General features: G+C 40.5%; 1 protein-coding gene across 2 annotated transcripts in view; it reads right to left on the bottom strand.

Moving 5' to 3' along the window:
- The window catches only part of YJEFN3 (YjeF N-terminal domain containing 3), a 31,870-nt gene extending 18,754 nt beyond the window's left edge, over positions 1-13,116 (bottom strand). Inside the window, exons 1-2 of one of the 2 annotated variants that reach the window (XM_074306867.1) lie at positions 12,785-12,964; positions 9,737-9,808 (exon numbers count right to left, since the gene is read on the bottom strand). Coding sequence is in view for 1 of the 2 variants with exons in the window: in XM_074306873.1 (XP_074162974.1) it covers positions 12,785-12,840 (56 nt within the window). In the remaining variant the exon portion in view is untranslated. Of the gene's footprint in view, positions 1-9,736; positions 9,809-12,784 lie in introns of both variants that reach the window. The other variant, XM_074306873.1, reaches the window with a different exon arrangement.
- Positions 13,117-26,131: the final 13,015 nt, after the last annotated feature.

The raw sequence follows: 26,131 nt of genomic DNA on the forward strand, positions 1-26,131 counted from the left end.
TTTTTTCTTAATTGAAGTTGATGGTTGAGTTCTCCAGGAATCTATATCATTCTTCCTTTTCCTTCTCAATGTATTGTTTGCCCAATACCTCCATAATTCCATTCTTAGAAGCTTCCCGGCCATCTTTGCCAAATAATCCGTTGGGAGGGTCTGGGATCATATCTAACCATTCCATATGAACACTTTGGAAAATGCTTCTCCCCAAATTCAGTGAACATAACAGATTCCACCCAGCTTTCTCTCCTCTATCCCAATAGAAAAACCCTTCTCTACAAGATTTCAGCTGTTCGTAATATTAACAATCATCTCCAAAGTCTTAGAACTCCTTGGGCCTTCCTCTACTTTTTGAAAATATTTTGAAATTATCTTTAAGTCAAGTGGAAGATCTAACATGTGTTCTAGTATCTGTTTGGAAAAAAGAAAGCATGGGTGCAGGAGAAAAAAGTTCTGAGTCATATGGAATGAGTTCAAACCTGCCTCTAGCTATATGACTTCAGAAGTCATTTAACTTTCAGAGTTTCTTCAGTTTCCCCATCTGTAAAATGAAAAAGTTAAACTAGAACAGAAAATTTTCTTCTTTTTTTCTTTTATTCATTTTATTTTTATTAAGAAGTAAGATGCATATGTACTATCAAAATGTTATAATTATAAAATTAATTTTAAAAAAGAAGTAAGAGAGATTAAAAATCAGGTTCTTAACTTGGGATCCATAGACTTGCAAGAAGTTTGACATCAGATAATCCTTGACCTTGGATGGGGGAAAAAAACAGATCTTTATTAAACATAATTGATTTCCTTTGTAATCCTATGTATTTAATTTTATGCATTTATCAGGATTCTAAGAAGGTGTCCAAAAGCTTCACTCCTGAAATAAGTGACATGGAAAAGATAAAGAACCTCATACTGAGATAGGACTCTTCCAGCTCAGAACCTCTCATCCTACGGCCTCCATTACTAAAATCTCATGCCTTCATCACAGCTTTGTCATTTGCTTTACAAACTCTTAGGAAGCTAGAAGTAGCTATAGAGATTATATATTTCAACGTCGTTTATAAATAAGAAAAATGAAACGAGAACTTGTCCAAGGTCACATACGTGGTAATGAGTAATTGTCTCAGGATTGTAATTCAGGTCAAATTCGGGGCCTTTTCCTCCAGCTCAAAGTGACACAGGACAAGAGCAGAGCGACAGCTAAAACTCATACAATATCTAAGTTTCCTTTCCTTCGTGCAACAGCCTGAAGCATTGTACACTTCAGTAACGTCAGCATGACAAGTATACCCTGACCCCAAGGGCAGAAACCTTGGGAATTCTGGAACTCTGAGTTCAGAATTCGAGGCAAGAAGGCTTAGGGACCGACTTTCCTCCCACGCTCCTTGCAGCATCTTAGACGAGGTGCTACGGCCCCCTTGTGGTCCCATTTCAGATTGCTCAGTTGTAGCGCTAGAATAGAAATTTCCCAGCAGAACATTTTTTTAAGATTAAATTACTGTTACTACAAGGGCCCTTCAAGTAGAATATCAGAGCTAAGAGGGCCTTTGGACCTTAGAAAATCTGAGCTAGGACAACTCTCAGCACATAAAACATAGCTCTCCTAGTCCAAGGATGTCCTATTTAGTACCTGCAAGCATGTTGATATGTTCCTAGGGGACCAATGTGCCACGCTGGCTCTGGCCTACCTGGTAACTGCAAGCACGGTGATATGTTCCTGGTATGTTCATATGGCAGATCATCTCCTCAAAAATCCATATGTCTGGGCTGAATTAATTTAATCCTATAATTAATTACAGTCAGCTTTAATTGCAATTACTAATTGATTCAAGTCTGTTTAGCACAACACCTGGCATCAATAACCGGTCGACTTGAGTGTGTAATTAGGTTCTACTTGCCTGTTAATTAGATTTAAAATGTTTTTGCTAAAGATCTGAGGCCAAAAAATTACATTATAATTTTAAGCATATTTGAAAGGAATAGCAAGTTGCGCATAGTAGATCTGTAGTTTCATGTTCAATCATCTTTTTTATTGTAATATGTATGGAAATGCTTGTTGTGTTCCATAATTTAAAAATAAAATTTAATAGTAAAGATCTAAGCCCAACTGCACCCCAGGATCAAATAGGGTCATGTTTTAGTTCTTCTGGGATATAATCCAATGTCTCCATTATATAGATGAGAAAATTAAAGTTCACAAAGAAGAATTTCATTTTCTCAGGTCACAGAAGAATTCAGGGAACTGGGCAAGCACCTAAAGTCCCTTCATCCAGGTCCACACACTACAGTTAAAGCCAAGTCTTAAATTTCCAGGCAAACAGGAGTTGGGTAAGAGGGAATTCAACTATATGTAACACACCTCTGGTGAGAACGCTATCCTAGCCTACCTTGTTACCAGATTACCAATCCCCTATCCCCCCATCCCAGGCAGTCCTGCTTCTTATCCTATGCCGCCCCCCCCACTCAACCCTACACTGGGCAAACATTTAGTAAAGTACTTTCTTTGGATATAACATATGTTCCTCTATTCCTGAAAGGACAGAGAAGTTGAACCCAAGAGACTGAAACAAACAAGTAGATGTCAATCAACAAACACTTCTGAAGAGCCAGCTGTCAGGTATTATTAAGAGGCAGTAAAGAATACAAATACAAAGAATGAAATAATCCCTATTCTGAAAGAATTTATATTCTAACGGGAGACATATACATAAAAATTATATATAGAAAATAAAGAAAAAAAATAGAAATAATAAGAATGGCTAGTATCTATAAAGTGCTTTAAGTTTTGCAAAGAACTTCATACATATAAATATATACATATATTTATTTAATGTATACTATACATATATATAATATATATGTGTATATACATGTATGTGTCTATATAATATATGTGTATGTGTCTATATATATATATATATATATATATATATATATATATATATATATATATATATATATATATATATATATATATATGTCATTTGATTCCTGTAAGGTAGATGCTATTATTATCCCCATTTTTTTTTTTTACAGATGAGAAAACTGAGGCTGAAAGTTGTTTCATCCAAAGTCACACAACATGAGGTGGAATTTAAACTCAAGTTTTCCTGACTCCCAATCCAGCACTCTGTCCACTTCTCTACCTTAGTTTTCATAAAAACGAGGGAGTTAGGGAGGATCAAGAAAGGCTCCATGTGGAAGGTGGTACTTGAGTTGAGTTCTAAAAGAAGAGAGGAATTCTATGAGGAATGAGTATATTTCAGGCATGGAGAATGGCCCAGTTTGGATGCATGAAGGCCAGAAATGGAGTGTCCTGTGTGAGGAACAGAAGGCCAATTTGACTAAACAGAAAGAAGTGTGGTATATAAAACATGGCTGGAAAGATAAATGTCAAGAAACGAAGAAAGGCAGAATTCTATTCTGGACCTGAGGGAGAGATGGGTGCTGGGATGAAGATAATGGGAACTTTGGGAGGGAATAACTTCAGCCTTCTAAAGTCTGGGATTGAGAATTGGAATGTCAGGCATGGTCTGACATGTATACTTCACTTTTGGATTTCCAAAAAGTTCAGGGAAAGGATAAGTAGATACCATGGAAATAAATTTCAGGAAGTCAGACCAAGAGAGGTGAGAAATATTCAAAAATGAATTTCTGAAGCTTTGGATGAGAGCTGAAATGTCCTGTGGGGTGGGTGTGGTTTGGAGGAAGGGGAGCTGGGTAGATGGGTGTGTGGGTATGGGTGTGAAAGTATATAGGGATGTGGGGAAGATAAGGAGGGGAGGCAGGAAGCAAGTTGGTCAGTAGAGCTGAACCAGAGTGTTTGTGAAGAAGGGTAAAAAAGTAATCCAAAATTGAAGACAGATTTCAAAGGACTTTAAATGCCCAGCAAGACTTTATATTTGACCTTGAAGATAAGAGGAGCCATTGTAGCCATTGTTGAGCAGAGGAGCAGCATTGTCAAACTTATACTTTAGGAATATCTCTCCAACAGCTGGGTGGATATAATTGGAATGGGAACAAACTTGAAGTTATATACAGATTACTGTATATAAGTTATTCCTCAATAAAGTAGGTAAGGGATATGAACAGTTCTCAAAAGAATGATTGCAAATTATTAATAAACATATGAAAAGAATGCTTCAGGTTACCAATAAGAAAAATGCACTTTCACTTCACAAATAGAAAATTGACAAAGATGACCAAAATGGTATAGCCATTGTTGATAGGTTTGTGAAAAGATGGGCATACTCAGGCATTATTACAGCAGCTGTGAATTGGTACAACCATTGTGGAAGCAATTCGGAATTATGCAAATAAAGCAACTAAAATATTCATGTCCTTTGACTCCTTTACCCCAAAGAGACCTTTATATTTTCTTATTTATTTTATATGTATAGCATTTATTTATTAATAGCATTACTTTCTATGGAAGGAGAAAGAAACAAAGTGGATGCTCATTGGTTGGAGAAGAGCTACAGAAAAGATGGTATATAGGAATGTTAGCATGCTAAACAAATGACAACCATGATTATTTTATTAAGAGATACTTGAGAAGATTTATATGAATGCAAAGTGAAGCAAGCAGAATAAGGAAAACAGTAAGTATGATGACTACAATAATATAAATGTGGAAGATAACCACCACAAATCAATCAAAATGGAATGTTGTAAAAAGATAAACTTGTGCTCGCTTCGGCAGCACATATACTAAAATTGGAAAAGATAAACTTGATCTCAAAGATGGGATTTGAAAAGATACCTTCAATATGTTTTGCATGATTGAACATGTATAGCCTATAATAAATCACTTACTGTATGAGGGACGGAGAAAAAAAATTTGAAACTCAAAAATAATTTTAAATAAATGTTTAAAATTGTCTTTACCAAAAAAACTATTTTTACATGTAACTAGGGGAAAAAATAAAATATTAGTTTTGGTTTTTTTTAAAGGAAAAATTATTTCCCTGCTTCTTTGCAGAGATTGAGGGCACAAAATAGAACACTATATATAGATATTATGGATAAGCAATTATGTATATAGATATAGATATTATGGATAAGATATCAGGTGTTCTCAATGAGTTGATTTTTTATTCTTTAAAAAAAAAATTCTTTGTTATAAGGAGTTCCTCTTTAGGTTAGGTAAGGAATAGGATAGAATAAGAGAAGGGATACAGGAGGAAATGTTAGTGATGTAAAAAATATATTGGAAAAAGGTAGAAAGGAAAGGAGGAAGGTGAGAAATACTATTCAGGTAAAATAAGCCAGCCTTGACACATGATTGGACATAAAGAGGAAGAACACCGAGGAAGATGCCCAGCTGAAGAACTTGAGTGGGTGGGTGCCCCTGATATAGCATCACCTTCCAATGCCAGATTCCAGAGTCCATGCTGCCCTTCCCTGGGAAATGAACCATTCAACTTTAGAACTTCACCACTGATACTTATCTGTTGTGGCAGGTGAATGAGTACAATCATGTAGCTGTCCCTAAATCCGGGATTGCCCATCCCTCTAGTTCCTCTACCATTCCCCTCATTTTCTACCTCTTCCTTTCAGAATAGACATCCAACTAATGCTACCATTGCTAGTAGAAAGATTATGACAATCTACTGATTTTAGCTCCCACCATTCTTGTGAATTCATAGACCAAAATCCCCTTCCTTGGATTCTCTCCTCTGTATGTCTCCTCCTTTGAGAATGTAAGCTGCTTGAGGATAATCAGTGCTATCTCACTTGTGTATTTTGAATTCCCAGAATCCATCATATATTTGGGAATTAATACATGCTTTTTTATCCATCCAAGTTAGAAGATTAGTGGATTGGGAGGAAAGTGATGATTTGAGTATTAAGTGATAATGGGACATCCAAGTGGAGATGTCCAGTGGGGAGAAGTTACATACTTAGGTTTGATGATGAAAACTATTCCAAAGTAAAATGAATTGCTTCAGAGAGAATGGGTTCAACTTCTGTAGAGGTCCTCAAGGAGAGATGGGAGAATTTCTTATCGAGAACACAGAAAGAGATTTCTTGTTCAGGTGTAGCTTGGACCAGATAGCCTCTGAGCTCCCATGCAGCTCTGAGCTTCTGTGAAGGAATGAGAAAATGGAGACCAAGGCTTCCGTCCTTGGATGGGCAATGGGCCCATGGAATAACTTCCTATTCCAAAACAGGGTGAGGGAAGAGGTGGGGAAGAGCACGTTCTTTCCCCCTGATAATAGTAGGTTAGATTCTATTCATCAGTCAACACCCCTTGTTCTCTAGAGTCTGAAAGGGGTCATTTGTACATTGTTCATTTCCAGTCTGGCTAATTAAGGGGATTGATAGCAGCTGTGTGGCATTGGCTGGGCCCCAAGGACCAGCTCTGGGTTCATCTTGTGCCCATCCTGCCCAGGACAATGAAAATCCCATTTGTCACTAATTATAAACCAGACTCCCAGTTTTGTCCTAACTCAATGCGTGATCATGGATAAGTCACTTCCCTTGTTCAAGCCGGTTTTTCCATCTATGAAATGAGGAAAGTAAATTAGAATATCTCTAGCAAGATTTCTTAACCTGAGGCCCATGAATTTGAGGGGGAGAAGAATATATATATAATTATATACAAACAAAGCCAATAACATTGAAGTACCATTATCAATATATATATATATATCTACATAATTATATATTTATATATGATATATATTTTATAATATATGTTTATTATATAATTATACATTTATTATATGTACAAATATACTTTTATATGTTGATAACGGTACTTCAATGTTATTGGTTTTGTTTGTAATGCCCTGTAAATTATTTTATGCATTTAAAGCCATGATTCTAAGATGTCCACAGGCTTTACCACACTGCCAAAGAGGTCCAGATCACAGAAAAGACTAGGAATCCCTGCTTCTGATAATAGCTCTAACATTCTATCACCTAAAGGTCTCTTCTAGAAAACTAAGGATTTTAATAATCCCCTCCTGGCTCTAAAATTCTATGATAATTATCTCAGCTCTGTTTCTCACTGCAAAACTATAGTGACATTGGGACTGTTTGTTCCCCCTCTCTGAGCCTCTAAAGCTGACATTCTAAAGTCCAGTAGCTTTTAGGCTTGGACCTAAGTGCTAAAAGTCATAGAGGAGAAAAGGGGAAATGAAAATCATTGGCAGCACACACAGGTTTTAGTTCGCTGCCCTGGCACCACTGGGGAAAAAAAAAGAAGAAGAAGAAGCAATTGAAGCAAAAGATAAATCTTGCTGACCACATCCTAGTGCTGGTTTTTTTTTCATCTCCCCAAGTGGGTTGGAAGGGACTCTCAAGTTCTAGGCAGCAGACCAGCATGGGGAGGGGAAATGGAAGTGAAGAGGTGCTCAATGAGAACAGGTCCATTTTCTCTATAGTGATTGGAATTCCTACTGGGAAATGGCTTCTAAAGAGGTAATACATTTCTAGTAGATTTACATCTGGGTCCAACCTTTCCCTCACCTTGCCTCTTATCCAAAAGAAGACTCTTGGAATCAAAATAGACCCTATAAGGAAAAGTTCTTTCATCAGTATCAATATCTTGAATCTCTCTTTCTGAGGTTAGGAAGCAATAATGTCTGGGGTGGTAGGGGCTCCATGCCTCAAAACTAAGTGCTTTGGGAAGCCAATGGTCAGAAGAGATTAATAATGACCACTAATAGCTCCAAGGTCTACAATGCTTTACATTTACACAATGTCTCTTCATCCATTAGCTTTCATTGGATCTTCCCAACATCCCTGAAGGGGAGTCACAACAACAATGATTTTGCCTATTTTACTGAGGCCTAAACAGGAGAAATGACAAGTCCCCACATTCACATCGTTAATAAATTCAATGTCCTTCCTAATGTCCCTTGCCAAAACTCTTGTGGCTGTTGGAGGGGGGAAGAGGGAATATATTTATTCTGCTTGGCTCCAGAGGGCAGGACAAGGACCAAGGGGAGTAGAGAGAAAGGAGGGAGATCAGAAGGAATTATACTGGCTAAAAATAAGGAAGAACTTCCTGACAGTTGATTCAAAATGGACCTGTTAGAGGAAAGATTGGAAGGGAAGTGACTAGGTGATCCATTAATTGACTACTATATTAATCCCAAGCCTGAATGAGGTTGCTTGTTCTGAGCAGAGGGGGCAGATGCAAAAAATGGCTTTTTGTAGGGGTAGAATCATAAGACTTAGCAGATGATTGGATGTGAGGGGGTGAAGATGAAGGAAAGTTTCAAAATGACTCTGAGGTTCTGAGCCTCAGTAACTGGGAGGAAGCTGATGTCATCTGAAAGAGAAAATTGGGGAGGAGGGGCAGATTTGACAAGTTGGGGAATTCAATTTAAGGTTTGTTGAGGAGTCATGAATGCTGGAATTAGAGCCTAAGGAACTCAGTTTGAATCTCAACTGTTCCACTAACTAAACTAATGGGGCCCATCACTTAAATCACTCTAGGCTTTATTTTCTTTAATAGAAAATGAGGAGGTTGTTTTAGTTGATTTCTCAAATTGATTTCAGCTCAATCTATGGTCTTAAACCAAACTAAAAGAGAGGTCCAACAGGAAATTAGAAATGAAAAAAAAAATTAGGGAATCGTCTACTCAGTAAAGAGTAGCTAAAGTCATGGGCATAGATGACATTGCCAAGGCAGAGAGAATTTCTGACCCTTTGGAGGCAACTGAACTTGGAAAGCAGAATGAAGATGAGGAAAGGAGATCATGAAGGATCAATTCAGTGGATGGGTAGGAGAAGAATCACTGGCCCCAGACAAGGTCCCAACCCCCTTCCTAGTGGGCTTCTTTAGGAGGAAGCCAACTTCAGCAGGTGCAGCAAGAAACAGAACCTTTCCAAGAAGTTGCCATTGAATCATCCCACCTATCCAAACCTTCCTCTCAATTTAGGCTGGAGGAATTGGGGAGGGAGAGAAATAAATGGAAATTGAGGGAGCTAAAAGCAATTGTTTGCTCTTGCCTCCCTTTCCCTCCCCTCACTTTGTTCCCAAAAGTTCCACTCTCTCTGGGGGAAACAAAAGGAAGGGAGGAGCAGGCCGACAGGAGACAGTACCATCTCGCCAGCTCTTCCCCCCAGCCAATTTGGGAATCATTTCCCTGCTTAAGTGGTAATTAAAGCACTCACAGAGAACCATGGAGTGGAGTGGGGGAAGGGATGTGACTGATGATACTTAAGAAGCCTGGGACTGGCCTAAGAGTCAGTCAGGGAGCATTTATTAATCACCTACTATGTACCAAGCACTGTGTTAAGTGCTGAAGATCTATTAAAAAAAAAAAAAAAAAAAAAAAAAAAAAAAAAAAACAGATCCTGCCTTCAAAAAGCTCATATTATAATTCTAAACATGCAAAACAATTGTGAATGTATGAAATGTATAAGGAGTAAATGAGAGCTAATCTCAAGGAGAAGGCACGGGCATTACAAGCATTCAGAGACAAGGAAACACCTTGCAGAAAGGTGGAATTTTAACTAATGCAGGAAATAGAAGTGAGCATTCCAGATGTGGGGGATAACCAGTGGAAAGGTACAGGAGTCAGGGATCAGGGTGCCTTGACTCTGATTCTTCCTGATTACTTATGAGACCTTGAAGGAATCACTTGTAGGTTTTCTATTCCACCTCCATCACCAATGTCATCCATCCCTCATTCCCATCATAAGCCTAACCATTCCCAGCCTGAGGCCCCAGCATGGTCATACTCCACAAATGTCCCAGCAGATGTCCTACAACTCTTGGACTCACCGACTCCAGCCTTCTTGCAGTTAGAGTTAGGATTTAGTTTTAGTGGTGGCAAAGGAGCACGTTCTTGAGGACCTGTGGAGAGAAAGGTGGGATCCCACGTGGGAACTGTGGGGGAGGCAGAGGCGGGAGCTCCTAGGGAGCAGGAGACAATGAAGCTTCATGTCACACGTCACCAGTCCTAGAAATAACTACAGGTGGGGGTTGTTTTTCAACCTACGATGGGGAGGAAGAAGCTAGAAGGGTGGGAAGGGGGCTGGGAATTCCACTCATGACGCTGCTCCCCCATGGAAGGAGGAGATGCCATTAAAAAGCCTTTTACACCATCTGATTCCCAATTCCTGCCTCAACACTTCTATCCAGCAAGCTCCACAAGAGCAAAAGCATTGATCAGAGGACTCAAGTTCAAATCTTACTTCTGATGCATATTATTGTGTGATTTGGGGCAAGTTATTGAAACTGCAGAAACCTCAATTTGAGACAGACAGGCAGAGACAGAGACAGAGAGAGACAAGAGAAAGACAGAGACAAACAGCACTAGAGAGGTCCTTTCCAACCCTAGAGCATGATTCTATCTCTTCAGCATGGTAAGTTCAGAAGACCAGCACTACCTAACTCCATTTAGGGGACATCTCTCCAAGCTCCAGTCTTGGGAGTGTTAAGGCTAAACCTAACAGCCCATCTCTGAAAAATCAATTCTTATATTTATCTCACACTCAAGCCCTATGACTCCACCTCCTCATCCAGGAAGACAGGTCAGGAAGACCTGAATTGAAATCCTTCCTCAGACACTAGGCAAACTGCTTGATCCCTCTCTCAATCTCAGCTTCCTAGTGTGTAAAATGGGGATATGCATAACACTTACCTTACAGTGTTGTAAAAATCAAATGAGATATATGTAAAGAGCAATTGTGCAAACATGAAAACGCCATGTAAATATTTATCATCACTGTTCCTGAAAGCCGAGCAGCCCAGTGTGTGGAAGGACTCCTTCCCTCCAAAGGGCTTCCACAGCTTTTCTGCAGATAAGAACAAAGAAGCAGGTTTGAGGACCACCTGCTACTCCTGATCCTTGAAACAGCTATTGATGCAGAAAGTGTAGAGAATCTTGCTCATTTAACAAATGCAGCAACTGAGGCTCAACTAATGTAATGAGTACCAAGAGGGGCAAAATTTGATCTGTCATTCTGATTCTTTCTTTATGGAACCTTCCAAAGAGCTTCAAAGAGCCAGGAGCCAGGATATGGACGGGCATCAGTACTAGGGTCATAGTGATCAGGACCTCACCACTTGGACAGCTCCGAACTCATCAAAGGTATCCAGTAACCCGAGGAAGAGGCAAGGAAGGATTCCAGTTGACAGCTCCTCCAAGAAAATTCCTCTGCCACTCCCTCCCCCACCCCTGGGCTTTTGTCCTGGCTCCCTTCTCACAACAGCATTTAATTAGGTTATATGATCATGGAATGTCAAAACAATCAGGGAACTTGGAGATCTTAGACTAATCTCTCATATTACAAGGTAGGAAACTGAGGCTGAGAAAGTAACTAGCTGAAGCTGACTTGTCAGTTCGTTTTTACATCTTCCTATGTATCAGTCATTAAACATTTAAGTGCTATGTTCCAGATACTATCTTCCCCAAGGAGGGGGCTCAAAGAAAAAGTAGTTATCACCTGGACAGAAGGTAAAAAAGTAGAAAAGAAAGGAGTCCCGACTCTGTGGTGCTAAGTGCCTAGGAGGCTTCTTGTTAGAGGAAAAGGGAAAAGAGGGAGAGGGACTGGGAAAGAAAGGTGCCTAACTAAAAGCAGATGGACAATCAATCCCCCGTTGTGTCTCTGCTTTATCAAGGGAAAGAGGGAACTCAAATAACTTCAGCGCCTTTGTAAGCTTTCACCTCCTTCAATACAGTCAACTAGGGTGATAGGGCAGGTATCTGAACCAAGGTCCCTTTGCCGTTATTCCTTATTCCTAAAACCTGGTTTTTAGACTCACCCTCCACACTTCCACCACTCTACTGGCCATCTCTGAATTTATCTCAGTCTGTATTGGAAAAAGACTTGAGTGACCAGCAGCCCTAGTGAGGAAGCTAGGAGGCCCTGAGGGAGCAGTCTTAATGCTGTATTCTAGGGGAAATTGTGGCCCAGCAAGGCCCAAGTCTGTCCACCAATACCACCCATCCTGACTGCAGGGGGGGGCTGGAGGCCCCATGGAGATCAGGAAGTTGTCACGGGTAGGCTCCCTCACTCCCCTACTAGGAAGCACCAGGGAGCTGGGTCTGAGAGAGAGCCCACACTGGGAGATGAGGGGCATGCTTACAGGAGAGAGCAGCAACAGCAGTTTCCTGGGAAACGGGTGAGAATTGTGGGAAGGAGGGAGCTGGGGAAGGAGGGAGCTGAGGGAGAGGAGGAGGAGGAGGGACCCCCAAGTCACAGCAGACCAAAAAACCTTGGGTGGAAGGGTAAAGGAGATCGGTCTCCAGGAAAGAATAGGATCTCTGCGGAAGGGTAGGAGCTAATAAGTGGGCAGAGAAGCATCTAAAAGGGAACTAGGGCAGTCACGGGGGACAGTTATGAAAGGGGGAGTTCGATGCCCCCACAACGGATGGACTAGAGCAGTGTGGAGTCCCAGCCCAATGTCCAGGACACTCTCCCGATTCTCCTTGGCAGAAGCTTCAGAATGAGCAGCCCCCACCCCCTTGTCATTTAGGGGCAGAGGCTATTTCTCTAATCCCAAATTCTTCCTGCCACCTGTCCTTGTGCAAAGGCGCTTCTTGAGGGATCGAGGGCACTGGGTCGCGGGGAGATCATCGCTTACCGCTCCAAGAACTAAGAAGTGCAATTGTCCCCACGAACCCCAAGAGACCGTGGGCCCTGTGCCTCCTCCTAGTCACTGCCCCCCCGGGCCGGCACTGAAAGACCCCGACCTTTTCGGGGTAGGAACCAGAGAAGTTTCCGCGGCTTTCAAGACCCCGCCGGTGCCGAGTGCAGCCGGGGCTGGGCACCGACAACCTGCGCTTGCCCCCCGCCCCCATCTCTTCCCGCGACCGCCACTCACCTGAGGAACCTGGGGAGCTCGGGCTGCCGCTCCTCGGAGGCTGCGGGGTCGCTCATGCTGGGAGGTCGGGAGGACTGGATACGCTCCGCCTGGGCCGCCCGAGCAGTGTGCGCGGCCCCGCAGCAGCCGCCACCTCCTTTTATGCTCCCACCCCTCCCTCCCTCTTTCTCGGGGCGCGGGCAACTGCGCCCCCCGCAACGCGTTACTCCGGCCCCGACGGGGCAGCTGGCCCAGCCAGTCAGGAAGCAGCCGCCGCTTCGGGGAGCCTGGCGATTGGCTGGGGAGAGAAGGAGCGGAACCTCTGCTCCCAATAGCAAAGCCGGGAGTCCTTTAACCCTTTCTGGGCGTCAGCCCGAGCAGCCTTGTGAATGGGAGATGCTCTAGCTCGGCTCGGGCTATTGGGCCTGCCCGACCCGATCCCGCGACTCCGAACGTGGGCCGGGTGGAGGCGGTGGCTCAACTCCAAAGAGAAGAGCCACAGGGCCCGGGACCCCCGGCCGGCCTGCTCCTCCCCCTACATCGGCCGCCCCGCCCCCAAACTTCCACCCACACAAAGATGCTGGTTCCCAATTCCATCATTTCGAGCAGGGGAGGGAGTGATCACGGCGCCCCACGTCAAGCGTGGCTTCCGCGACCCTGGGTCCACCTGAGGGGAGTCTGATCAGAAGCCTGCAGGAAAGGAGCCTTTGCTAAGCAGCTCCCCGACGTGCCCCTTCCCCACCCCCGCCCAGCCCTCCAGCCTCGTCTTATCCCCACACACACTCCGGAAAGGAGCCCACTTCTCACCGGATGGAATGAGCTTTAGCAGCAGCCGTCTACAGAGCCGAGCAGAGCAGGGCTACGTGGTTAGGTCAGAACGCTCCCTACCCATAGCGTGTTAGAGAACACAATAGTGCTTTCCGAAGGCTCCTCGACTGGATAATAGCGTATCTTTCCTAGAGAATTTAGGGGCAAGAAGCTTGCCCAAATTCCTGTGGCAGCACCCCGTCGGGCTTCACGAATGACATTTAAAGTATTAAAAGCTGATTAGGTGCCAAGCACTGTGCTAAGCTGAGCGATGGTATTAGCCTTCAATCTAACTCGGGAGATGGCACACATGGCGGATGGTGCCCGCAAGAGGCACTTTGATCCGGGAAGTATGGGCAGTAAGAGCTGTCAAGGTAATCAAGATGGCGGCAGAGGTCTTCCTGAAATCACGGCTGGTCACTCTGGTGAGACTAAGCAAGATCCAACCCGAATCTTTGGCCCACACAACTCACCCTTATTCCCACAATCAGGACTGCAGGTCCCTCTCCCCACCCAACAGCCTTTTCAACTGTTAGCAGCATTGGTCGTGTGCCCCCACACATAACCGGGCTCCGGCATTCAATTGAGATTGTTCTGTGCCGGAATCTTGCACGAAAGATCGTATAAGGGCAAATGCCATTTTGCCTAATCTTCTCAGTACCAGCACTCTGAAAGTAGGGATAAAGTGAAGGGATTAAAAGAAGTGATCCTTTTGTAGCTTATGCTGAGTTTTTGAAGATTTTGGGATGTCTGTCCTTAGAGCTGTGTGACCCTGAGCAAGTCACTCACCCATTCTGGACCTGTTTTCTTTTATCTACACAATGGGAATAATAAATCTATTTTTATTTTACAGATTGGCTGTGAGAAACGTGCTTTGAGAAACTTTAAAGGGCCATGAATTATTTTATCCTTACCACTGGTTCTGGGATTCACATTTCTATGTTTAAAGGTTTACAAAACACTTTATTCACAACCCTATGAGGTATGGATTGATTTCTGACCCACATTTTACAGATAAGCATTTGACTTTTATGTTAGCACTTTGGGGCTTGCAAAATGCTTTTCATTCTTTACTTCATTTGATCTTCACAAAAAAAACCTGTGAGGTGGATACACTCTCCTTTTAAAAGGGTAGATACTGAAGTTCAAAGAAGTTACACAGCCAACATTGTATCAGAAAATTAGTAAAAGACAGCAATGAGACTCAAACCCAAGTTTCCCAACTTACCCATAGCTTCTTTGGGGCTGAACACCTTCTGAGATCAGCTAGTCCAACTTCCTTGTTTTAGAGATACTGATGCCCAAAGAGGTCACAATACACCAAACCAAGTGTTCTCATACACTGCAACCATCTTCAGGAATGGGGAGTTCTTTCCATTTTGGAATGACACAATTAGGAAGAGTTTTCCATATTGAAATTCAATTTCCCCTATTGGTACAAGTTTTGCCCACGAGGGTCCAGCAAACAAACCTAATTACTCCTTGTCCATGGCAGTCTTTCAAGTTTTTTAAAATAGTCTACAAAGTCCAACAAGATTGCCAGAGGTGGTGGCAGTGAGAAAGATACACATCAACTAGGGAGGGGACATCAGGACCACTAGACTTCACAGCTAAATAATGAGGGGAAATATGAATGAGGCAAATGTGGAAAACAACTTCATTACTAGGATTTGGGAGTCACTGCCTGACACAATAAAGTGCAAGATATGTCAGGGAAAGCCCCAGCAATAATTCAAGAAATTTAAAGTGTTAGAGGCAACTGGCAGCTGGACAAAGAAGATGGCAAGCAGGCACAGTAACAGGGCCAGGGTCCAGTGGAGGGCACCAGGGGACTATTATTAAGTATGTTCTGGAGGGAGATAGGTCTAGGGAGGCTTTCATTCAGGATAGCACACCTCTCCTTGGAAAACTGATAAAAGATGGGCAGGACCCCAATCCCAGAGAACTTTGGTTATGGGACAAAAAAAAAAAAAAAAAAAACTGGTCATAGGGAGAACAAGGAAAGGACTTGAGGTGAAGGCTTGGGTCATAACAAAAGATCAAGAATTTCAAGGGAATTAATGGGGGGAAGGGGGAGAAGGAGAAACGCAAAGGAAAAAAAAAAGGCAAAAGGCCTAGCTATACCAGAATTAAAACTATATTACAAAGCAGCAGTCATCAAAACCATTTGGTACTGGCTAAGAAATAGAGTAGTTGATCAGTGGAATAAGTTAAATAGAGTAGTCAATGACTATAATAATCTAGTGTTTGATAGATAAAGTCAAAGACTCCAACTTCTGAGTTAAGGACTCAAAACTGCTGGGAAAACTGGAAAACAGTATGGCAGAAAGTAGGCATTGGCTAACACCTAATACGCTATACCAAGATAAAATTGAAATGGATTCATGATTTAGGCATAAAGGGTAATATTCCTCTAAGCAAATTAGGAGAACAAGGGATAGTTTACCTCTCAGATCTATGGAGGAGAGGAATTTGTGACCAAAGAACTAGAGTACATCATAAAACGCAAAATAGATATTTTTTAAAAGCTTTTGCACAAACAAAAACAACGCAGCCAAGATTAGAAGAGAAGCAGCTAAAACAAAAAATTTTATAACCAAGTTTTTTAATAAAAGCCTCATTTCTAAAATATAAAAAAACTGACTCAAATTTATAAGACAATAAACCATTCCCCCAATTGATAAAGGATATGAATAATTTTCAAAGAAATTAAAGCCATTTTTAATCATATGAAAAAATCTCTGTTGACTAGAGAAATGCAAATTAAGGCAACCTGACACCTCTCAGATTGACTTAGATGACAGTAATGATGAATGCTGGAAGAGATAAGGGAAAACAGAGATGCCAATACATTGTTGGTGGAATTGTGAACTGAACCAACTATTCTGGAGAGCAATTTGCAACTCCCAAAGTGCTATTAAACTGAATACCTTTTTGATCCAGCAGTGTGTCTACTGGGTCTGTATCCCAAGGAAATCATAACAAAGAGAAAAGGACTTATATGTGAAACAATGTTTGTAGCAGCCCTTTTTGTAGCAGCAAAGAACATTGCCTTTGCCGCTCAAAGAAATTGAGTGGATGCCCACAAGTTGGGGAATGTTGAGTAAGTTATGGTATATATGAATGTAATGGAATATCATTGTTCTTAAGAAATGAGGAGCAGCAAAAAGTTATCAAACTGGGCATACCCTTTGATCCAGCAGTGTTACTACCAGGCTTATATCCCAAAGAGATCTTAAAGAAGGGAAAGGGACCTGTATGTGCCAAAATATTTGTGGCAGTCCTCTTTGTAGTAGCCAGAAACTGAAAACTGAGTGGATGTCCATCAATTGGAGAATGGCTGAATAAATTGTGGTATATGAATATTATGTAATATTATTGTTCTGTAAGAAATGACCAGCAGATGATTTGAGAAAGGCCTGGAGAGACTTACATGAACTGATGCTGACTGAAATGAGCAAGATCAGGAGATCATTATATACTTCAACAACAATACTATATGATAATCAATTCTGATGGAGTGGCCCTCTTCAACAATGAGATGAACCAAATCAGTTCCAATAAAGTAGTAATGAACTGAATCAGCTACACCCAGTGAAAGAACTCTGGGAGATGACTATGAACCACTACATAGAATTCCCAATCCCTCTATTTTTGTCCGCCTGCATTTTTGATATTCTTCACAGGTTAATTGTACACTATTTCAAAGTCTGATTCTTTTTGTATGACAAAATAACTGTATACATATATTGTATTTAACTTATACTTTAACATATTTAACATGTATTGGTCAACCTGCCATGGGAGGGAGGGGGGGAAGGAGGGGAAAAATTGGAACAAAAGGTTTTGTAATTGCCAATGCTGAAAAATTACCCATGCATATATCTTGTAAATAAAAAGCTACTTAAAAAAAAAAAAAAAGGATACCATTAAAAAAAAAAGAAGAAATGAGCAGGTAGACTTCAGAAAAGCCTAGAAAGACCTAAATGAACTGATGCTAAGTGAAGTAAGTAGAACTAAGAGAACATTACACACAGCAACAAAATTATGTGAAATTCACCTGTGATGATTGGGGTTCTTTTCAACAATAAGATGATTTCAAGGCATTTCCAACAGACTATGATGGAAAGAGCCATCCACCTCGAGAGAATTGGGGAGACTGAATATGGATCAAAGCACAGTATTTTCACCTTTATTGTTATTTGCTTGGATTTTTTTTTCCCTTTTCTCGTTTTTTCCCTTTTGATCTGACTTTCCTTGCACAGCATGATGAATATGGAAATATGTTTAGAAGAATTGTACATGTTTAACCTGTATTGGATTGCTTGCTATCTGGGGGGCAGGGGAGAGGAGAAAGGAGGAAGAAAATTTGGCACATAAGGTTTTGTAAAGGTGAATGTTGAATACTATCTTTGCATGTATTTGGAAAAATAAAAAAGTTATTATTAAAAAGAAGAAAGAAAATGAGCAGTACCAAGGTGAGGCTGGAGTTCAAAGATCCCAAAGGCAGAAGGATCTTTAAAGAGATCACCTGGTGACAAAATTAAAGTCATTTACAGTTATATGAAAAAATGCTCTAAAATCACAACTGATTAGAGAAATGCAAATTAAAACAACTCTGAGGTACCTACCACCTCACACCTCCTAGATTGGTTAAGATGACAGGAAAAGATGATAAATGTTGAAAGGGATGATGGGAAAACTGGGACACTAATGCATTGTTGGTGGGATTGTGAATTTCTGCAACCATTCTAGAGAACAATCTGGAACTATGTTCAAAAGGGCTATAAATATGCATATCCTTTGACTCAGTAGTGCCATTACTGGGTCTATATCCCAAGGAAATCAAAAAGGAACAAAAGGAAGGAAAAGGACCCACATGCAAAAATGTTTATAGCAGCTCTTCTTGTGATAGCAAAGAATTGGAAAGGAAGTGGATGCCCATCAACTGGGGAACGGCTGAACAAGATATGGTATATGAAGGTAATGGAATATTATTGTTCTATAAAAAAATGATGAACAAACTGATTATAGAAACGACTGGAAAGATTTACATGAATTGATACTGAGTAAAACAAGCAAAACCAGGAATATATCATATACAATAACAGCAAGAATGTATGATAATCAACTTTATGATTTGGTTTGGTTCTTCTCAGTAGTTCAGTGATCCAAAGCAATCCCAATAAACTTTGGAAAGAAAATGCCATCTGCAATCAGAAAAATTAATACATGCTACGTTCACTTCTTTTTTGTTTTTTTCTCTCTCCCATGGTTTTACCCTTTTGCTCTGATTTTTCTCTCCCAACATTATTCATAAAGCAATGTGTATTAAAAATAAACTTACTACAATAAAAAAAAAGAAAGAAAAAAAAAGAGATTAAGTGGGCCTGCTTCCCACCTCTCTCCATTTTACAGATGAGACCAGACATGTGAAGTGATTGCCTGAGGTCTCACAAGTCATAGCAGCCGAACCAGCTGAAAAAGAACAAGGTCACCCAGCCCAAATCCTAATTTTACATGAGGAAACTGAGGTCCAGAGAGAAATATTTACTCAAGGTCCCATATCTAATCAGTACCAGACCTAGAACTAGAACTAAAGGCTCCTGACTTCCAAGTTCAGCAATTTTTTTATTTCACGAGCAAAATTGCATTTAGAATCACAATAGCTCAAGGGTTGGGAACAAACAAGTCTCTCTTCCCTTACTCAGCTAAATTCCTTGAAAAAAAAAAAAAAAAGGATAAATTGACAGACTGCTCTTTCACTCACTCAACCCCTTGCAATATTTATCAATATCTTAATACTAAATGGATTTAATACTCTCTCCAAAGCCACTAATCCTCTCTTAATTGTCAAAGCTAATGAATTTTTCTCAGCCTTAATGCTTCTCAACCACTCTGCTAGCAGCATGTGAGTATCATCCTCTCCCCCTCAATATTCTCTTCTTTCTGGGTTTTCCTGACATGAAGTCCAACATTCTAGACTACTGAGCCTAATATATTAGCTATCTTTATTAGTATCTGTAAATTTGTTAAAACATTTCCCTTGTGATTCACTCAATCATTGATGGGGGAGGGGAAGGGGGAGAGAAGAGGTTGAATGGGAGAAAAGCAAGGAGAGACTGCTAAGGTATTTAACACTAGAAATCTTTTCTCTAAGTTTACATTATTCCTTTAATGATTACACTGGATCTGGTCACTCACCAATCCTGATCTACTATTAACCCATATTTCTCTCTCATCCACAATTATCTTTGTCTTTGTCAAATGCTTTGCCAAAATTCAGAGAAGGAATGCAGAACCTAGATAGCAGGAGCAGTGCGAAGAATTATCCTGCACAAATCCTTCCAAAATAGAAAATCTAGGTTGAAGGTAGAAAATGCAAGAAACTAAATCCTGATAGGAATTTTTTTTTTTAAGTCATAGTAAGTTCATTTGTTTAGTCCAACTCAGCATAGAGACAAACAGGGAGGTCTGTGAACACTAGGAAAAGGATCTAGCCAGAAATATTCCAACACCCAGAGAGAGGCTGTGTACCAGAGAAACAAAAAGTCCATACCAGAACACACCAGAACCATCATGGCTCACTCCTATAGGGATCAAGTGTTAACTGGCAGCTTTAGCACATATTATCCTGTTCTGGGTCACAAATCCAGGATGGATGGAGAAGGAGAAGGTAATATATAGAGAAAGCAGGAAGTTCAGAAGCCAGGATTAGCAGCACTGATGTGGCTTAGCATGCTGAGGAAAAAAACAAAGCAAGAATCCCAGATTTAAAGGAGAGCCTGTAAAGCTAGCACTTTAAGCAAGAGAACTTTCCAGATAGCAGATAGGATCGAGTCCATCAGCCGTCTATTCTTGTTCAGAACAAAACCCAATCCAAGAATTTCAAAGCTGAGAAGAAAGGGCAGCAATTAGATTTTACCATGAAACAGATCACTCTGGGAACACTGAAAGTTTACAGCTCCCTAGACTATCACTGCAATGTGAAATGGCACAACATTTAGTACTCCAAGAAAGCAACAGGACCAGATTTTTTCTCCACTGGTGCCAAAGAGTCCAGCCCTAATATCAAGTCTGAAGTCAGGAAGTAGGTTAGGAGAATGTCCTCCCATCCAAAAGAAAAGAGCTATCATGGTGACAAAGAAGTTCAAGACACAAACTACAAGCAAAGCCTCTACAAAACCCACAGCCCAGACACCACCTCAATTAGAACTGCTGGAATAAATGAAACAAGAGATAAATTATTTTTTAAAAAAATTAAGAATGATCTTATAAATGAAATTAAAACACTTGAAGAAAAATTTAGAAAATGAGTTTCATTAAGGGAGAATTAACAGCTTGGCACAAGAGGTAAAAAATGTTATTGAAGAAAAAAAATCAATGAAAATTAAAATAGAAGCTAATGGAGCCAAGAATCAACAAGAAATATTAAAACAAAATCAAAAGATGAAAAATAGAACAAAAATGTAAGGCATCTCAAAGAGAAAAATTAAAAATCAATGGACTAAACGTTATAACCAAAAAAAAAAAAAAAATCAAGAAAGTCTAAATATCCTATTGCAAAAAGTTTTAAAAGAAAACTATTGATCTCTTATAACTAGAGGGCAAAGCAAAAATAAAGTATTCACTGGTCATCTCATTTTAATTAAAAAAAAAAAAAAATGAAAACTCTCAGTTACATCATAGCCAAAATCCAGAGTTTCTAGGTCAAATTAAAAAATGTATCAAACAACCAGAAAGCAAAAATTCAAGTACAGAGGAGTCACAGTCAGGATCATACATGATTTAGCAAATGATACATGATTTACTAAAATGGAGCAGAAAATTTAGAATACAATATTTCAGGAGACAATATGGGTTTATAGTCAAGAATAATTTACTCAGCAAAACTGAGTATAATTTTTCTGGGGGAAAAATTGATTTTTTTAATTAAATAAAGCACTTTCAAACATTCCTGATAAAAAGGCCAAAACTGCACTATAACTAAGTTCAAACACAGGAATGAAAAGAAACATAAAAAGGTAAACACTCATGAGCAAAAATAAAAAACTAAACAAGGATAAACTGCTGACATCAAAAAATGAGATCTGTCTCTTCTGAACCCTATTCACTATCACGGACGATAGAGGGGGTCCAATTAGATAGGAGTGGTTCTTTTGTGTCTTGAACTTAAGAATGGAAAGAGAAAAAGAGGAATATATGGTGGGATAAGGTTAAGGGAAATTACCTCACCTAATCAGGATACACAAATAGCTAGCTATACAAAAAGGGAGATGGGGCAGCTAACACTTGAAGTTCACTGTCATCTAAGCTGGTCAAAAAAAAAAAAAAAAAGACACACACACACACACAGAGCTGGGTACAAAAATATATTTCATCTAAGCTGATCAAAAAAAAAAGGTGCACACACACACACAGCTGGGTACAAAAATATATTTCACCCAACAGAAAAAATGAGGGAAAAAGAAAAAAAGGGAGAGGTGGAATTAGTGGAAGGATGCATCATAAGGGATTAATCCTAAGCAAAACAGATTCCAAGGATGTACAAAAATATTTATAGTTTTGGGGAGTGGCAAAGAATAAGAATTTGAGGGGATGTCCATAAATTGGGGAATGGTTGAACAAGGCATGGTATATAAATGTAATGGAATATTACTGTGTTCAACTCTTATCTGTGTTAAGAGACAAACATAATTCCAGAGAACTAATGAAATATTCTATCCACCTCCTGGTAAGTGGCAAAAGATTCGGAATATAGAATGAGAGAAACTTTTTTAGATAAGACCAATGTGGGGGCAGCTAGGTGGCGCAGTGGATAGAGCACTAGCCTTGAATTCAGGAGGACCCGAGTTCAAATGTGTTCTCAGACACTTAGCACTTCCTAGCTGTGTGACCCTGGGCAAGTCACTTAACCCCAGCCTCAAAAAAAAAAAAAAAATATATATATATATATATATATGACCAATGTGGAAATTTGTTTTGATCAATTACCTGTTTATAATGGGCTTTCTTGTGCCCTTAATTGAGGGTGAAGAACACAGAGAAGGAGTTGGGAGGAGGAAAGGGAAAAAGGCAGATTCTGGTTGATTAAAAATATTTTTCTTGTTTTTAGGATATAAGAACCAGGATTAATATGATGATCATACATAATTCCAGAGAACTGATAATAAAGCATTATCCACCTCCTGACAGTACATTTAGAGTACAGAATTTGATATATATTTTTATATGCAGCCAATGAGGGCATTTGTTTTGCTTGCCCCTGTATATATTTTTTATTATAAGGAATTTGTTGGGGGTCTTTTTCCTTTTCTCTATCTTTTTAAATGGAGTTAGTAATGAGAGGGAGAGGATAAATCTGTTAATTTTTAAAAATAGGAGGATGGGGTTGTTATAGATGTGGAATGTTGTATTCACTTTCAAATGAGGTCACTTTATTGTTAGTTTGGTTTAATTATCTCACTTGGTTACAAGAAACCTTTTACTGAGTGAAAGTAACCTGGAAATGTTTGAAAAGAAAAAACAAAACACATCAATAAAACTTTCAAGATGAACACACACACAAACCCCCAAATCTAAGGATTCTTGGCATCCCATATTCCTTGATGTTCCAAGTTGATAATCTTGTCAGAAAAGGAAGCGAGCCTATTCTGGCATGACCTTTTTCTTGACAAAGCCATTTACCAATAACTGCTTCCTTTCTAAATGCTTGCAAACCATCTTTTTTACATGTTTTGGACATTGCCAAGAACTGAAGTTAAACCCACTGGCCTATAATTTGCAGGCTCCACCTTCTTCCTTTTTTTTTCCTTTTAGAAAACTAGGACATTTGCCCATTTTCAGCCTGCAGTACCTTCCTTCTGTTCGCCATGATTTTTCAAAGATCACAAGACACAGCTGCTTAGCAATCATATCCACCAGTTGCTTCAGTACTCTGGGGAAGCTCATGTAAGTCTTATGATTTAAAATCAATGAAGGCAGCTAACTGCCCTCTAACCATTTCCTTTTTTTCAACTCTGCTATCCACTTTTGTCCTAAGCCGTCATAATCCAGAGATCATTCTCAGTGGCCAAGGAAACAATAGTTCTGTCTGTTTCCCACAATATCTATTATTGCCTGACTCAACTAAGCACTGATCCTGTTCCTTCTTTGAGCTTTTTAAAACTAAAGAAGGTTAGCATTCAGTGTCAGAACCAGCAAATTCTGAGACTTAGTTCTGTAAGAATGTCATGTGCAGCCTAGTGACAATGTCACTGCAGGTGAATCTTCATCAGGCCACCCCCCCAAACTCCAAAAAATTCTCTTTCTACACACCTTGATGACTCTTTGTATAGGCTTCAACTCCCAAATGGGAGGTAGGACCAGCCAATGAAGTGGTTCCTGTTTGTAGCTGGGCTATGGTGACTATTGGGAACCCAAGGACCGCTCAGTACCCAGCTTTACCCAAGGCTGTCATGCACACTTATCTGACTTACTCCTTTTGGGGCGGCAGCATCTGGTGTTATGATCAGAGATTACCCAAGAGCTCACTGGCTGAGTTTAGAGCTAAACGAACAGAGGACCCTTGGTAAAGCTGTCAGTGCTCACTTCTATAATATGTCCCTTTTTTCTTCTTTGACTCTAATATTCTCACAAGCTGGCAGTCTGAGTGCTCAAAAGACTGCTTATTGTTAACAGCCTTCTAAATGGTCTGCCACTCAATTGGCCTAGCTTCCTCAGCTGCCAAAATTATTTTCCTAAAGCACTGCCCTTAACCATATCATTTTTCTTACTCAAACTCTGGTGACTCCCCACAACGTCCAGAATCAAATACAAAACTGACTTTGACTAAAGACCTTTGCAATTCAGCCTCTTCTACATCCCAGAGCCTCCAGCTGCTAATCCCCTCCCTTCTGAGTTCCCCTTCCATCTTCTCTGACTACATTTTCTCTAACTGTGAAATGGGGGATAATAGCACCTTCCTCCTAGAGTTGTGAGGAACAATTGAGGTAATGATCATAAGGAAAGCCTGGCACCAGTGTACACACTATGTAAATGTTAGCTACTATAACTATCATCATCATTATTATGAACCTGTTTCCATGTCTCCATCAGAATGTTAGCTCCTTTAGGACACCCTATTTTTGCTTTTCATTGTATCACTAGGACTTAATGTTCTATTAGTCAACAAGAATTTGTTTTATTAATTTTTAATTACTGAATTATAATTAATGCTTTAATTGTTTTACTAATTTTATTTTATTGGTCACTTACTATGTACCAAGAACTGAAAGCAGCAGATGATAAGTGCTCAACAAAGATTTGCTGACTGACTGAAAACCATCTTTCACTTTTCTGTAAGCTCACTGAGGACAGGAACTATTTTTGATTTTGTCTTTGTATCTTATATATATGTTTATTGTTCAACATATGACAAGACACGTAAAACATTTATTTTAATTCATCCTCATTTACCTCCCCCCTTACTTGTTTTTTCTACATAGTCTTTTAAAACTGTATTGAGTTAATTTCCTATATAGCCACATCAATGTCTAAACAGTTTCCATCTTTAAAACATCCTCACTGAAGACATTTCTTTCTAGCATCCTTGTCAGAAGCTTCCCACTCTCCTAATTCTCTTTCCTCTGACCTCTATGAAATCGGTTCTCCTCCCCAGTCAAAAGGTGTGCCCAACTATTCTTCCCAAGGTTCCTCTCATTTCTGCTTCATACCCTAGTTCCTTCTTAGTCAATGCTGGGCCCACTCTTGGGCAACCCTTGGTCCAATTATGACACGCATCAAGTTTTCCTCCGTAGCGGGCACCCTGCACCCAGCCTCACTTCCCAGGTGCCCCCTTCTCTGATGGTGAAGAGACCTTTCATGGTTTGAGAAAAGGTTGTGCTTTCCTGGGAAAGAGAAGGACATCACCTTAGCCATCAGAGCCCCAGATCCCCCTACAACCCTGGTACTTGTGTCTGCTTTCTAAGAAGAGCTTTGCTGGGGCCTGACTTCCTCTAAGCCTTCTACCAATTGGAAGGCTGGGGGATGTGACTACAGGAAAAAAAGCAGCATTGCACCCCAGGGCTCTTACCTTGGCATCCATAGGCCTGAGAGCAGCTGGCCAGCTCTGCCCCTAATACAGCAGGTAGCTTTTGGTAAAGCCACCTCCCTTCTCTGAACCTGTTTGTCCTGCTGGGAATGCAGGACTGGCCAAGGTCACTTCTAAACGCCCTTAAGACTGGCTCTGGTCTTTATGACCCAGAAAGCCTGCAGGCAAGAGGGAATCCTCCAAATGACACAAGCAGGCTTAGGGGCTAGCCCCCTTCTCCTCCACCCAAGTCACATGACCAAAATGCCTTCCGTCTGCAGCTGCCTCTGACAATACTAAGGTTTCTGGATCTGGAGAAAGCCAAAAGGGCAGAAGAAACTCTCAATCCTTCCCCCCCCCTCAACCAGACAGAGGTGGTGGTCACCTTATACAAAGGTGAGTGAAGGGAGATCACCTAGCCAAAGAGTGTCAGGGTCAGGACCACCCCTAGTGTAGGAGGTAAGAGATCCTATCAGCAGGATGCCAAGGCC

This window comes from Sminthopsis crassicaudata, chromosome 1 (assembly GCF_048593235.1).
Source record: "Sminthopsis crassicaudata isolate SCR6 chromosome 1, ASM4859323v1, whole genome shotgun sequence".
Classification (NCBI taxonomy): domain Eukaryota; kingdom Metazoa; phylum Chordata; class Mammalia; order Dasyuromorphia; family Dasyuridae; genus Sminthopsis; species Sminthopsis crassicaudata.